Source organism: Haliaeetus leucocephalus, unplaced genomic scaffold (genome assembly GCF_000737465.1).
Source record: "Haliaeetus leucocephalus isolate CR32 unplaced genomic scaffold, Haliaeetus_leucocephalus-4.0 Scaffold751, whole genome shotgun sequence".
Lineage (NCBI taxonomy): Eukaryota > Metazoa > Chordata > Aves > Accipitriformes > Accipitridae > Haliaeetus > Haliaeetus leucocephalus.
In genome coordinates, this window is record NW_010973187.1 from 3,408,400 (window position 1) to 3,421,670 (window position 13,271).

Consider the following 13,271-nt stretch of genomic DNA (forward strand, 5'->3'; position numbering starts at 1 on the left):
GCCGGCCCTGCCCCCGCCGGGGCGCTGCCGGAGCCGGTCTCACGGCGGCGGCGGCGTGCGGTTGTCGTCGGCTCGGAGCACGCTGGGCGTTCGGAGCGCCGCGTTTCCTGGACTCGGGCGCCTTTTCGCCCGGCGAAGGAAGGGCGGCAGCCGGCGCCTGTGGGGTTCAGAGTCCGGCGGCGGAAGAGGGAGGGCGGCTTAATCGCTCGCGGGCCCGGGCCGGGCGGCGCGGGAGCGGGGGAGCCGCAGGGGTGGCGGGCCTGTCGCCGGCGGAGAGCCGGCCGCGCCCAGCGCCTCCGCCGGTTAATCGCCTTGTGCGCTTCGGGACGAAGCTGGGGGCTGCTCGCGGGGAGCCCGAGGGCGGCGAGTTGCCCGCTTTGCGGAGACGGCAGCTTCAGCATCTGTTCGGAGCGTGCGCCTGGTAACAAAGGAGGGAAACCTGTCCCTGCAGCTGGAGGCTGGAGGAGGAGAGCGCAGATTTGTGTAGCTGAACCCCATTGTTTCTTGGCGCCGTGAGCGGGTCGCAGTCTGCGTGGCTTGTAACCTTGTATTCGAAGTAATCACAGCAGGACGTGATAGACTTGCAGTACTTTGAAAGCAACTTTTTTATTTTTAGTTACATGACTTACTTGTGGTTAAAAACACTTTCATACTGAGGCAGTGTTTCAGGAAATTGCTATTTTTTTTTCTTTTTCAAATGATGGTTTTTTAAAGCTCTTTGCTTTCTTAAGGGCTTCATGGAAATTTCCGAAGAAAGTTTAGCTTTTGCGAGTTACTGTTTTGGAAATATTTAATGTAGGCTAATAGTTTGTAATGGGGTAACAAAGCTGTTTATAGTTCCCCTTTTGTGCGATTAGAGTAGTGCTGACTTACAAAACTGCAAGTGGAAGAGGTTACTGATGAAGAAACCTGACAAAATTTCAGGATAATTTCTGCAAAAGTCTGCACATACGGTATATCAAGCTGTCTACTACGCTTTAGGTGGGATTTTATAAGAGTCTTTGACCTTGGGTTTTTTATATGGTAATTATTCCCATTATTAATATAGCCCTATCAGCATGGTGTGTGAACATCTGAAAATGTGTAATGTCCTTTTCACAGCAGCTGCTGTAGAGTGGAAAACTGCTGTCATCCTCATTTTAGAGGTTGGAAGAACTGAGACAGAGAGAAACTAATAATAGAAAGGTTGACTAGAAGCTTATCTGAGACAGGTTTGAATATAGATGTCTCCAGTCCCAGGCAAGTTCACGAACTTACATAGTTAAATAGTTCTTCCCTTCTTACTGTGTACCTTTCTTAAATATTTTCCTGATTTTATCGTAATATCTTATTGGCTTGAGGCTCTTTGAAAAAAGGTGAGGGAAAAGGGAGAGGGAGAACTCAAAAAGAATTGTAAGAATTTGATGTTGTAGTCTACATACTGAGAATTGGTCATGTTTTAAATACATCTCTTCTTAGTCACAGTAACATAAGAATGGAGTTTGTTATCATTCCTCTGCTATTGTGTGAATACAACTTGACATAATCTAGTTTTTATCAGCAGTACTGCTGAAAATGTATTTGAAAATTCCTCAACTTAATTCAGATGTGCAGCTAAATGAACCTAAGACTTTGAAGACAGATTAGTTCTTTAATTCTGCTGAGCTTAATATATTGGCATGAAAAATAAGCTGTATACTTTTCAAAATGAAATAAAATGAGTCTAAAGAAAGGTATCTGGACCTTAAATTTAAAATACCAAGTTTTACAGCCTTTTGGGACAGTTGCTCCCACTGGGTAAAGTAGCCCCTGCTTTGGAGAAAATTTTGTTGACTTGTGCAAAATCCTTCTAAAAATGCCTTTGTAAAGTTACCAGCTGACTTATTTGTAGGCTAGAGCAAGTTCAATGGGAGCTCCATTCTACTCTGTGATGACTGACTTCAGACCATGCAAGAGTGCCACAAAATCACACTAGCTCTCTCACTAGCACTCCGAAGTTTACAACTGCTTACAGTTTTAAGTTTTTCCAACTTTGTAAGTTGTAATTTTTCCCAACTTACTCCTGGTGGGCCAAAAAGATTATGAACCTGTCCTGAAGCCTGTTCCAAAGTAGATGTCAGAATGCTGAGAATGGCGGAAGGAGAGTGAGACATAGTAGACCAGACTCTTTTTGAGGCAGTTTCTGAAGTGGTACACAGTTGGAGATTCCTTTGGAGGCAAGTCTGCTTACTGAATGTGGTTGCTGTTCTGTAGCACAGCTATTTACAAGATTTTGAAAAAATACGATGTGGAATCAGGAGAGAAAAGGGAGGGTGGGAGAAGAAAAATGCCTAAGTGTTCTGGAGGCACAGGTGTAATTTATGTAGAGAGCAATGCAATTGGTGATGTACCTCCTCTTCTTAACAGCCTGATTAATTCATGCGTTTCCTGCACTTTTGCTTTAATACCATCACAGTTTTATATTATTGCTGCCCTGTTTTTCTTTAAGCTCTTTTAAGACCTGGGATGGCTCAATGTGTTCTCTACAATTATTTTGGAAATATGAGCAGCGTACATGACAGTATATAAATAAACTTTATAATATGGAAGATGGTTAGTTAGAAGCATGTAATTTCAGAGGAGTTGCTTGACCAAGATTGGTATCTTTCTACAATTTAGCCTTTGACTACGTGACTACTGTGCATTAAGCCTAAATACAGACTTAATTATGCAGTATAAAAATGCTATATTTTTTGTTTAATAGGTAGTTACTACAGTGACACAGCTGTCTTTAAACTGAAAAAACTCAGTGAAGGCTACTTATTTTCTGAGTATTTATTACTGTCTTGGATTTAGCTACATAAGTAAAAATGGTTTGGTATATATTTTGTCAAGGTTTTCAGACTTTGAAAGGTAGGGAACTAGAGCTATAGTTAGGTGTATTGTAGAAATGTTGAAATATCTACCACTCCCTGTTGAATGCAAATTCAGGAACAGCTAGGCAACAACAGAGACTTTGTCCTACTGTCTAGGAAAATATAGTTTTACAGAATATGAGGAGATTCTTGTGTTTTCTCATGTTTGTACAATGATATTAATATATATTTAAACCCATTCTGTCAAAATGCATTTTGTGAAGAAAGAAGTATTAATTCAGGAGAATTATTTTTAATGCTATCATTGAGAAGATACCAACAATAACAATAACATCAAATGTTTGTTCAAGTTATGGTATGTTTTCAAAACCTTAAATCCTAAATACTGTTTACCTTCCTTTCCTACTGTTAGACCTTGTTTAACAGCATTATATTTTCAAGTTCTGTCCTCAGTGTAATGAGGTTCCCCTTTCCTATTCTTTGGTTGGTTAGACTTCTTTGAACTTAGAGGGAAAAGTTTTACCTGAAATTTTTCATGTGTTTCTCTGTTACTTTTAGCCATGCACCTTTTATCCTAGGTGTGCCTTCATGTTCAAATGTTCTGAAGAACATTATTTTTCAACCTTGAAACGTTTCTCCATGAGATTTAGTTGTTAATCATAAGTAATGTATGCAAAGCTGGGCAGATCAATTGTTTTATTATATTCTCATGTTGATGGCACAATCGGGTTTTTCTTACACAACACATGATAAAACTTTGTGTACCAAATTTCATAGCAGATTATATATTGTACATATGTACTTACAGGTAATTTAGAGGTATTGGCTAAGATGGTATTGTGCCTGGCCCTAAGGCATTACAAATGCAGAATGAGATTCTCTTGTCATTTTTCTGGGTTTTTTATTTGTAAAGCATGAGCATGAAGGGGATGATCAAACTAGGCACAGAATTGTATGCCTTCACTGACTGTATGCACTTTCTTTCAACCCTTCTATTTCTTCCTTCAGAATTCTCCTCCCTCAGTGTGTCTTTTCCAGCTTTCCCCTCAAAACAACCACTTAAGGAAGCCTCAGTACTAGTGTTCACAAGACTGATGCCATTCTCAAGTTGTGGATTCTAAAGAATGGTCAGTTTGATAAACACAGTACCAAGACAGCAGAGGTGGGCCTGCTTGGAAACAAGATCTGTCCAGCACCTGTAATGTGTTGGCATATCCTTAGTCAAGGTCATTTTTCATCAGTTGTTACCAACTGGCAATGGGCACGTGCAGAAATCTGAACTGTGTTTTTTCTCTAGGCAGTTTCCACTTCCAGCATCCACATTGAACCAGTAGGATGTGGGGAATAATAGCTCTAGAAGGCATTGCTTCTTTAGAATGTGTCATCTTGGAAGATACATTATTCAAATGTAGATGCATGCTACATTAAATAATACATGTTTTTAAGCATACAGCTCTTCGGTGTTTGGGTTTTTTCCCTTAAGGTGAAGGAAGTGCATCTTATTTCTTGCCTTCAGATGTTTCTGTGACTCTTCCACAATTTTGAATTACATCATTTAGTCATGGTACCTTTTTTCTTACCCTTCCCCCAGGATGTGAATTGCCTGTAACTCTGCTCTATATCCCTATCCATCATTTTCTCTTATTCCGGTCTTTATCAGACACAGCTTTCTGTAGTGCATGATCAATATAATGCAGTGTGCCTTCTGATGGAAAACATTCTTGTTTTCTTGCTCTTAGGTGAAGGCAAAGCTTAAACTTAGGCCAAGATAACTTACCGTTCGTGTGGTCTGTAACAGTAAATTTTTTTTCAGTCACTTTGAAAACTTACTTTAAATCTGCACCCCAGCTTTTTAGCTGTTACTATTTTTAAGTCACAACAGCATACTAATAATTTAAATTAATTTTGAATGCCACTGCATCTGTGGGCCTGAGCTGAATTTTAAGAATAAACCTAATGCTGTGATCAGTGGCGTGTTTATGCTTTTGCACATGTCTGTGTTGCTTTGAGCTAACACATTTCTGAGGGAGGAATTTGGCCTGTAAGATACGTAGCTGGCAGTGATGAATGAACAAATCTTGACTGAGGTTCTGACTGAGTTTGCTTATAAACTCAGGAAGTGTTGTGTGGGAGTGGCAGACAGTGATGATGCACCAAAAAGCCTTTCTTAACACAGAGGAACACACTTTAACAGCTGCCAGCTGCATTTTTTTGCAGAGAAAGCCCACTGTTCATGTGCTTACCTTGTTTGGGGTTTTTTCACCCACTGGCTTAATGTGGGGAAAAGTAGTATGCATCTAATGCAGTATTTTGCTGATTTGTCAAGAAGAGTATCTGTTAAGCCTAAGAGCACTGTGACCCAGAATGAGTGATGAATAACACAGCCAGTGTGCTGGGAAGACTGTCACCTGTCCGTTTTGTGTTGTTTGGGGTTTTTTTTGCCATGCCCCTCCATCCAGCTGCTCTGGATGGAGAACTCATTGTCTTCAGTGTGTCATGTATGCTAGGCATTGAACAAGGTGAGACGTGAAAACATAAATGTGTGAAGATCTTTGAGAGTAAGCTTAAGAAAATTGATATGTACTTCAGTATTTCTGAACTCGAAATTCAGTCTCTTGAATCTAGATGTGTATGTTGAAGAAGTCACAGTATTTTGCTTGGAATTTTGTCTAGGAACTGTTGTGTGCTACTTGGTTGAGTGTATTGTACAGAGCCAAGTGAAATTCTTTGGTATGGTCTGAGCCCATAGTTCAACTTTTTCATTAATGTTGATCTAGTAGTGCTGGTGTAAGTATCAATTTTTTGTTGTTGTTAATATGGCAATAAGATTTTCCATGTTTTGGGAGATATTCATAAAGGTGAAGGCCTTTATGAGTGAACACCTTTATGCTAAATCAGTGAAAGAAATGGCTCATGCTACAAAATGCTACAAAAAATGCTTGTAAATGCTACAAAAGTAGGTGTGGGAAAGGACTATAATTAGTACACATGCGAACCTTGTTGACCTCTCAAAAGAGGGTGGGATAGACCTACTTATTTTTATGTAAAGGGTGGGTTTTGGTGATTAAATGGTAGATTAGGGCATTGTTTTTATAGGAGCAGGATTGCGCTGCTTGTATTGAAGGTCTCTATTTGATTTCTTCACATTGGAAACTTCTCCCTTCTGGGAAAAAGGGGCGAGGGTGGGACTAAGTAGTTGATTTGCTTTCTGATTAAACAGTATAACACTAAGTCAAATAGTGAGAGTCATATTTGGACTGATGGAAATTCTTGAGCTCTATTCAAACACAAATGCCACTGCTTTCAGATTTGTTTTCATAAGCTGTAGGGAATGTTCTGAATAACATGTTTGTATTTGAGACAGCTTTGCATCTTTCTGGCCCTCTGCAATTACTGTATTAGGTAGTGTGTGGTTTTGACTGCCTTAAGATTGGAGTATACTATCAGGGCAGTGGAGTTGCTTGATGCCTGTACAGTGCCAAGTAGTACTGAGGGCCACAATCGGCATAGGTGGTATTCATAGAACAGAAACTTCTCAGACTTTTATGAAACCCAAAGATTTACAGAGGGAAGGTGGGATCACTCTGTTCTTTGCTTTTGCTTTTTTTTTTTTTTTTTTTTTTTGGTGGGGGGGTTTTGTGGGGTTTTTTAGGAGTCTGGTTTTTTTCAGATATGTAACTCTTGTGGCTTAAGATGGAAAAATGTATGTGTCTAACTAAAACATTTACTCTTTGCTTTTTTGCCGCCTCTGTGAAGAGATTTACTGGAAAAGCAGAACTTTCAGTCATGCCACTGTCAGAGGGAGAACACATTTGAAGAATTAGGAGAGATTAGTGGAAGTGATTTCAAGGTCTAAGGCTGTTATTATAAGCTGTGTAATATGTGCTAAAATATATACTCCAAAGAAATGCTTTCAGTGATGCAGATTTGGAATTTTTTTAATCTATTTGCTATCTGTACAGTTGGACAGCTTTCTCTATTATATAGAAAATGCCTAATAAAAGAATGACCTCTGTAGCTACTCCTAGCGTACATGCTAATAAGTATCCAGTATGTAGAACTATTTCCCAAAATGTTCATTAGAGTATTGTAATTTAAATTCTGATCTGAATGTAGTTTGTCAGTTTTGGAGCATATCTGTGAGCAACAACAAAATGAGTTACCACTTAAGTGCAATCTTTATAAATGCAACAAGCCTTCTTTCATATTCTGACATATGGATAGGTGGCATAGCCAGTAGAAAAATGAAAGCTAAAAGCAGTTCTGCGAAGAAAGCTTAAAGAACATGCTCCCTTCCCTTATTTTATTGTTCCATCTCTGTTCTGTATTTTTTTTTCCCTTGGATAAATGGATAGGTGTATAATCATATTGAGATCCTATAGCAGATCTTTTCTCTGAATGTTAGAAATACCAACTAACTGTTACTATCCAATATTAAATACTTGGTGTCATCATAAATGTGTATATGTATGGTGTCTATATCTGTGTACAAGTAAAGTGTTTTTAGTGAGTTCATTTCTGCTCTTAGATCTTTATAAAGACATTCTGTGACTGCTACATTTCCCCATTGTGTTTTAAATATAGTAAATGCAATTATTATAAGCTGCAATTTGTTTCGTAAGTAGTTAAAACATTCAAATACAGCCAGATTCCTGAAAGACCTCACTATAAAGTTTGGAGGCTACGTTTCTTTGGAATCAAGCTAAAAACCTCTGGGAAGATAAAATCCCTAAAGGAAGATAAGTCAAATACTAAAACACCTCTAAAGGAAAAAAAAAAATTGCGTGTGTAGTCCACGACACATCAATAGACATGACAACAGGTAACAACTCTGTTGGGTGAAACAAATAAATAGGACAGGAAAAAATAAAATAAAATTGAACTAGTGGCAAATGCATTGTAGTCTCCACTGTTAAGAGCTCAGGAAAATTTTTTGCTTATTTTACATTCCTCGTCACCACCATGGTACTTCTGCAAAATAGTGAGGAAGATGAAATGTAAGATAAAACCCAGTAACAACAGTATTAGTGTTTGTATTTTATGTGTTTAATATCTCTTTATTCCTCTCTCTATATATATTTATCTATCTATATATGAGAGAAACAAGTATATTACACTTGTTGTTATATGAGATTATATAATCTTATGTAATTAGATGTTTTTATGTGTGTATATATACACAGAGCACTTGCTTGTACATAAATAGAAAGCATGCCTTTTCAATTCCACTTTTTTTTTGAGATAAGGTAAAAGTAGAGAAATTTTGAAATCGGTAATGAAAATGAGACAAAATCCTCAATTCGACACAAGTTAAGACGACTGAGAAGGTGTTGAGGGACTATAAGAGACAAAAAGAGTGAGGGTGGAGGAATTCCTTTATAGTGTAAGAGCAAGAGGCCTTTAGTTCTGAAAAACAACTGTTTTGAAGTTGATACAAGGGAATTACATTTAGCAGTACATAAACATAACATCTAGAATTTGCTTCTTAGGAGATCCTGAAGTTTAAAAGCTTAGAGGGATTTAAAGTCTTAAGAATTCATATGAATGCCCTTCTTTTGTAAGCCAACTACTTACTTGAGAATAATAAATAGCCTCTGTAGTCTCTCTGCACTAAATTTAGTTGCACATTCTTTGAAATAGCTTGTGCTATTCACTGTCAAATATCTGGACTAGATGTCATTGAAGAGGCAATTTCATTAATCTGAAATGAATGTTGCTGGATTTTGGCTTCATGCAAAACTGTTTTTATACTCAGAATACCTAATTTTTTGAGAAGTCATAGACATTTAAAATACTATTTGGGATAGTTTATAGGTGGTTATGGATTATGTGCTTTGACTAAAAGTAAAAGCAGATTGAAAATATTTAGCAGATTTCTACTTATGCTCTTGGTTGTGCTTATTGAGCAGCTACACTAATTGTATATCTATATCATATTGTGTGTAGAAATAATCATTCCAGTGCTCTTGTAAGCTATTAATGTGTAAGATCTTGTGTTCATACAGAAAACTGTTTTGTACCAACCTCTGAGATCATTGCTGTAGAAGAAACTGAATTTAACAAGAAACAGCGTAATATTGGCAAATGGCAAAAAATGGCAAAGCCACATGCTTTCACAGGTAAGGCAAATACAGTGTCAGGATACTCGTGCTAAGTACTTTGTTGGAGCTACTTTAGGGCAGACTCAAAAGGAATCTTCAGAATTTTTTTTACCAGAAATGATGTGTTGAAAAAACCAAGCCCCACCCCCTGCCCCAAAAAACCCAACCAGTAAACCACCAACCAAAAAAACCACAAAACCAAACAGACCAACCCCCACCAAAAAACTGCCAGTTTACATTTAAAGATCTTTATTTTGGAATCACAGAATGGTTTGGGTTGGAAGGGACCTTAAGGTCATATAGTTCCAGCCCTGCTGCCATGGGCAGGGACACCTTCCACTGGACCAGGTTGCTCCAACCTGGCCTTGAACAATTCCAGGGATGGGGCATCCACAGCCTCTCTGGGCAACCTGTGCCAGCGCCTCACCAGCCTCACAGTAAAGAACTTCTTCCTTGCATCTAACCCCAAATCCATCCTCTTTCAGTTTAAAACTGTTACCCCTTGTCCTATCACTATAGGCCCTTGTAAAAAGTCCCTCTCCAGCTTTCTTGTAGGTCCCCTTTAGGTACTGGAAGGCTGCTAGAAGGTCTGCCTGGAGCCTTCTCTTCTCCAGGCTGAACAACCCCAACTCTCTCAGCCTGTCTTCATAGGAGAGGTGCTCCAGCCCTCTGATCATCTTTGTGGCCCTCCTCTGGACTCGCTCCAACAGGTGCTTGTCCTTGGAAAATAAAGCCGTACCTTTAAGAACACGTGCTGTGTTTAGTTATTTAATGAAGGAAGTCCTAACTAATGTCTTATGTTTCTGCTGCTGAATGACTCTGCAGCAGGACACTTGCTTTCTACTACTTGACAGAAAATTGAGAGAGGCTGGAAAAATGAGACCTAAATGTTTGGGGATTTTAAAATTATCCCTAACCATCAGATTGCAATAGTATGCATGTAAAGGTTCTTTGTATTATTGACTGTATTCTTAAAACAAAGTGCTAGAAATAAATTTCTGTTTGTTTTGGGGAAAGAGTGGTGAATTCTGTGCTGCAAAGCTGGGGCAAATGTGATTGCTCCCATGCCAAAACTTTATATTGCAGAGTACTTTCCTCACATTTAGTCATTCAGTAACAATGATTGGTGATACTTTAGATGGAAAGGTAAGGGTGCTTCCTGTCTCACCAGCCTAGTTCTTAATGCACAAGAAAACTCTAAATCTTTTTTCTCAAATTTCAGCTTTATGAAATTAAATTCACCCTGTTGGTTACATGGGAGCTGATGTGAGAGTTTGGCTTATCCTATTAAGTTTATGGCATTTTATATTATTTAGACGTTGCAGACTTCCATATGTATAAAATAATATATAAGCTCAGTGAACTTTTCTATGTCTATAATCAGTTTATGGAAAATGAATTGTATTTGGTTTAAAAAGAAGTTTATGTTTTGGTATCTGCTATAAGGTAATTGCCTAGAGCAAGTGTTTTCTTTTATGTTTTTTTTTGACTTTTTACAAATGTCCTATTCACACTCTGAAATCTGTCATTTGCAGAAATGTGTAGTGGGGGTTAATTACCACTTTTTTCCAAAGGCAGATATTTTGGAGATTTCTCTAAACTGCATTTGTCATTTCACAGAACTGTCTCATTGTGCCTCTTCTTTTTTCTTCTTTTTTTTTTTTTTTTAATTTAAATAGTTTATTACGTGAAGAAAGCTCGAAATCACCGCTGGCGGTGCAGTGATGTGACGTTTTGGTGTGTTGATGAGCACTTGTGTAATCAGTGGATACAGGCGCTGAAAGAATTACTTGAAATGCAGAGTAAGTTTGACTAAACTACTAACATTTGCAGCATCATTTTACAGGCCTGTGTATCAGTTAATACTATTTCAATATATCTGCTTTTATGAACTCTTAAGAGCAGCTTATGCTTAAAAGCTGAGGGAGCTGAGAGATGAAGTGTCTCATTCTTCTTATCGCTAGTTTTGTGTCTCACTTGCTAAATTTTAGTGAGTGTTTTACTCTAATCAGTCAGGACTGTAGGTGTCTTATAATTTTGCCCAGATGTAAATTATTTTCATAAAATAGGGACACTAATTAGAAGCTTACCAGAGGCTTTAAATGACTGTAGCTTTGGAGAAAGTAAAGGGCAGATGTAAGCTCAGAGATTTGATCTCCTCTAGAGATCTAAGAACAAGAATTGTAGCAATTGTAAGATTTATGGGTGGCTTTTTGTGTGTCTGTCTCGCCTTTCCAGTCTCTCTCATCAACGATGTGCCTTATGTAGTAAGAGTTCCCATTAATCATTTCTGGGACTCTTGGACATCTACTTCTTGGAAGGCTAAAAGTAGTTTTGCAGGAGTTATTCTTGAGATACCTTGATAGATGTCAGGGAGTGGCAGGAGCAGAGCAACTCTATGACAAAAGGGAGGTCAAGGATGACCATAACACAAGGCAGTGCCCTCACTGATGAGGCTGCAGTCCCACTGTATCTGGGCAGGGTGGGCAGAGCAGGGATGGGGCTCCTGAGCCAGGCAGGAGCAGCAGGAGCTGGAGCTGGAGGCAGGACTGGAGATGAACTATCTACAGCCAAGGTCTGAGGTCCATCTGAGACAGCCCCAGAAAAGGGACTGGATGGAAGTCCACCAACAATGTGACTTAAGCAAGTACTTACGGCTCACAGAATAAAAACGGATATTTAACAAAATGTGTTCTTCTGAACAGCAGGCATTGGAAGCATGCATCTTACTAATGTTTTTGTTTTGTATACATTACATGAAGTATCTGGCTTCCAATAAAATATTTCAAAAAATGGGGTTTGTGCACCCACTCAGTACACTTGTGACAGATGTGGACTGGGCAGTCATCTCTGGGTGCAGGTGTTCATTCTATTGGTAACAAACTATTTCTGAAAAGGTAACAGGTTCTCAGAGAGCGTGAATGGCACTTTAGGTGTGTGGCAGCTTTAAACCATTCAAACAGTTAGCTTGGGTGCATTTATTATGCAAGTGTGCTGATCTAATAACTGTTTATTCTTTCCTTTTAAAATAATAATTTAGAATGCCATCTGAGGAAGTGCAAATGTTACAACAGGTCTTTGTGTCCTATACAAAAAAGGAAGGCTTTCTAGGTGCAGCAAGCATTAGTGTTTTGTGTATCTGTTAGTACAGAGGTGTAGTAATTGTTTTCATTGCCACCACCAATGTAAATACATAACTATTTGAATAAACTTGATGTAGTAATATCAATGGTGTTTTCTGGGGGGAGGAGGTTACACTATAGGGCAAGCACTTGCTGTGCAGCATGTAGTTTTGTGAGGTATTCTTATTGTGTCCTTATCACAGAAAGGAAATGCATTTTAACTATGTTACCATAGCAAGAACGGTATTTAAGTAAATTAACGTAAAAGTATTTCTATGTATACTTCACTCACAAGTGCCTTTCCTATTGCTGCCCTTGGTTTGTCTTTTGTCTTGTATGCCTGTGATACTAATGTAATTTAGTGGGAACATACTGCAAGAATAATACGCATAAGAATGTGAGACATGGAGTCAGATGAAATGACGCTGAATTTCACCTGCTGTCTTACTACTGATTTGTTCAATACTGTTGGTATCCTCAGTATAATAAAGAGGATAAATGAAGCAGGTTTATATAGCTCTTTGATAAAGAGTTATAGAGTTATAAGAGTTAATAAAGAGTTAGAAAAGGCTTGTATGCTGTGTTCACTTTGATGTTTACAGGTTTATTTTTGTTGAATTTTTGTTTTGTGTACAAAAGCAGTATACTATAATGTTTTTCCTTACTGCAGAGTCTAGACCAAAGCAGTTGCTTGTGTATATTAATCCATATGGAGGAAGGCGACAAGGGAAGAGGATTTATGAACAGAAAGTTGCTCCACTCTTCAGTCTGGCTTCTATCTCCACTGATGTTGTTAGTGAGTAATGAATGTTTTAATTTCTTAATAAACACAATATGAACTCTTTCAAACATTTCTGAGTACCTTAAGTTCTTTCTTACCTTTTCTTAATAAGGAAATGAAATGAAGTAGTAGAGAGGGAATGTTTTCTAAATAAAGCATAGGTAGCCAGATAGATGGTGACCTTACATCAATTTTCTGCTTACTAAACTAAAATCTCTGGTACTTTTGAGCTCTTTGAGCTCTTCATTTATAAGATACTGCCTTTCTTCTCTTTTTCAGTTTTACTCTTAAAACCAATTGTTCATTTGCAAAATTTTTTAGTGACATATTTTTCCATATACACTGCGTTGCATGTCTCCTTCAATTCTTCCCTTGGCATAAAATCTTTTGAAACACATTTTATGGGCAGGCTGTTTTATGGTCACATTGGTAA

General features: G+C 38.3%; 1 protein-coding gene across 1 annotated transcript in view; it reads left to right on the forward strand.

Moving 5' to 3' along the window:
• Positions 1-8,820: 8,820 nt before the first annotated feature.
• Positions 8,821-13,271, forward strand: part of CERK (ceramide kinase) — a gene marked incomplete at its 5' end in the record, with an annotated part of 32,538 nt that continues 28,087 nt past the window's right edge. The window contains 3 exons of the mRNA XM_010580855.1: positions 8,821-8,953; positions 10,615-10,737; positions 12,728-12,853. Coding sequence (XP_010579157.1) covers positions 8,821-8,953; positions 10,615-10,737; positions 12,728-12,853 — 382 coding nt within the window. The remainder of the gene's footprint in view (positions 8,954-10,614; positions 10,738-12,727; positions 12,854-13,271) is intronic.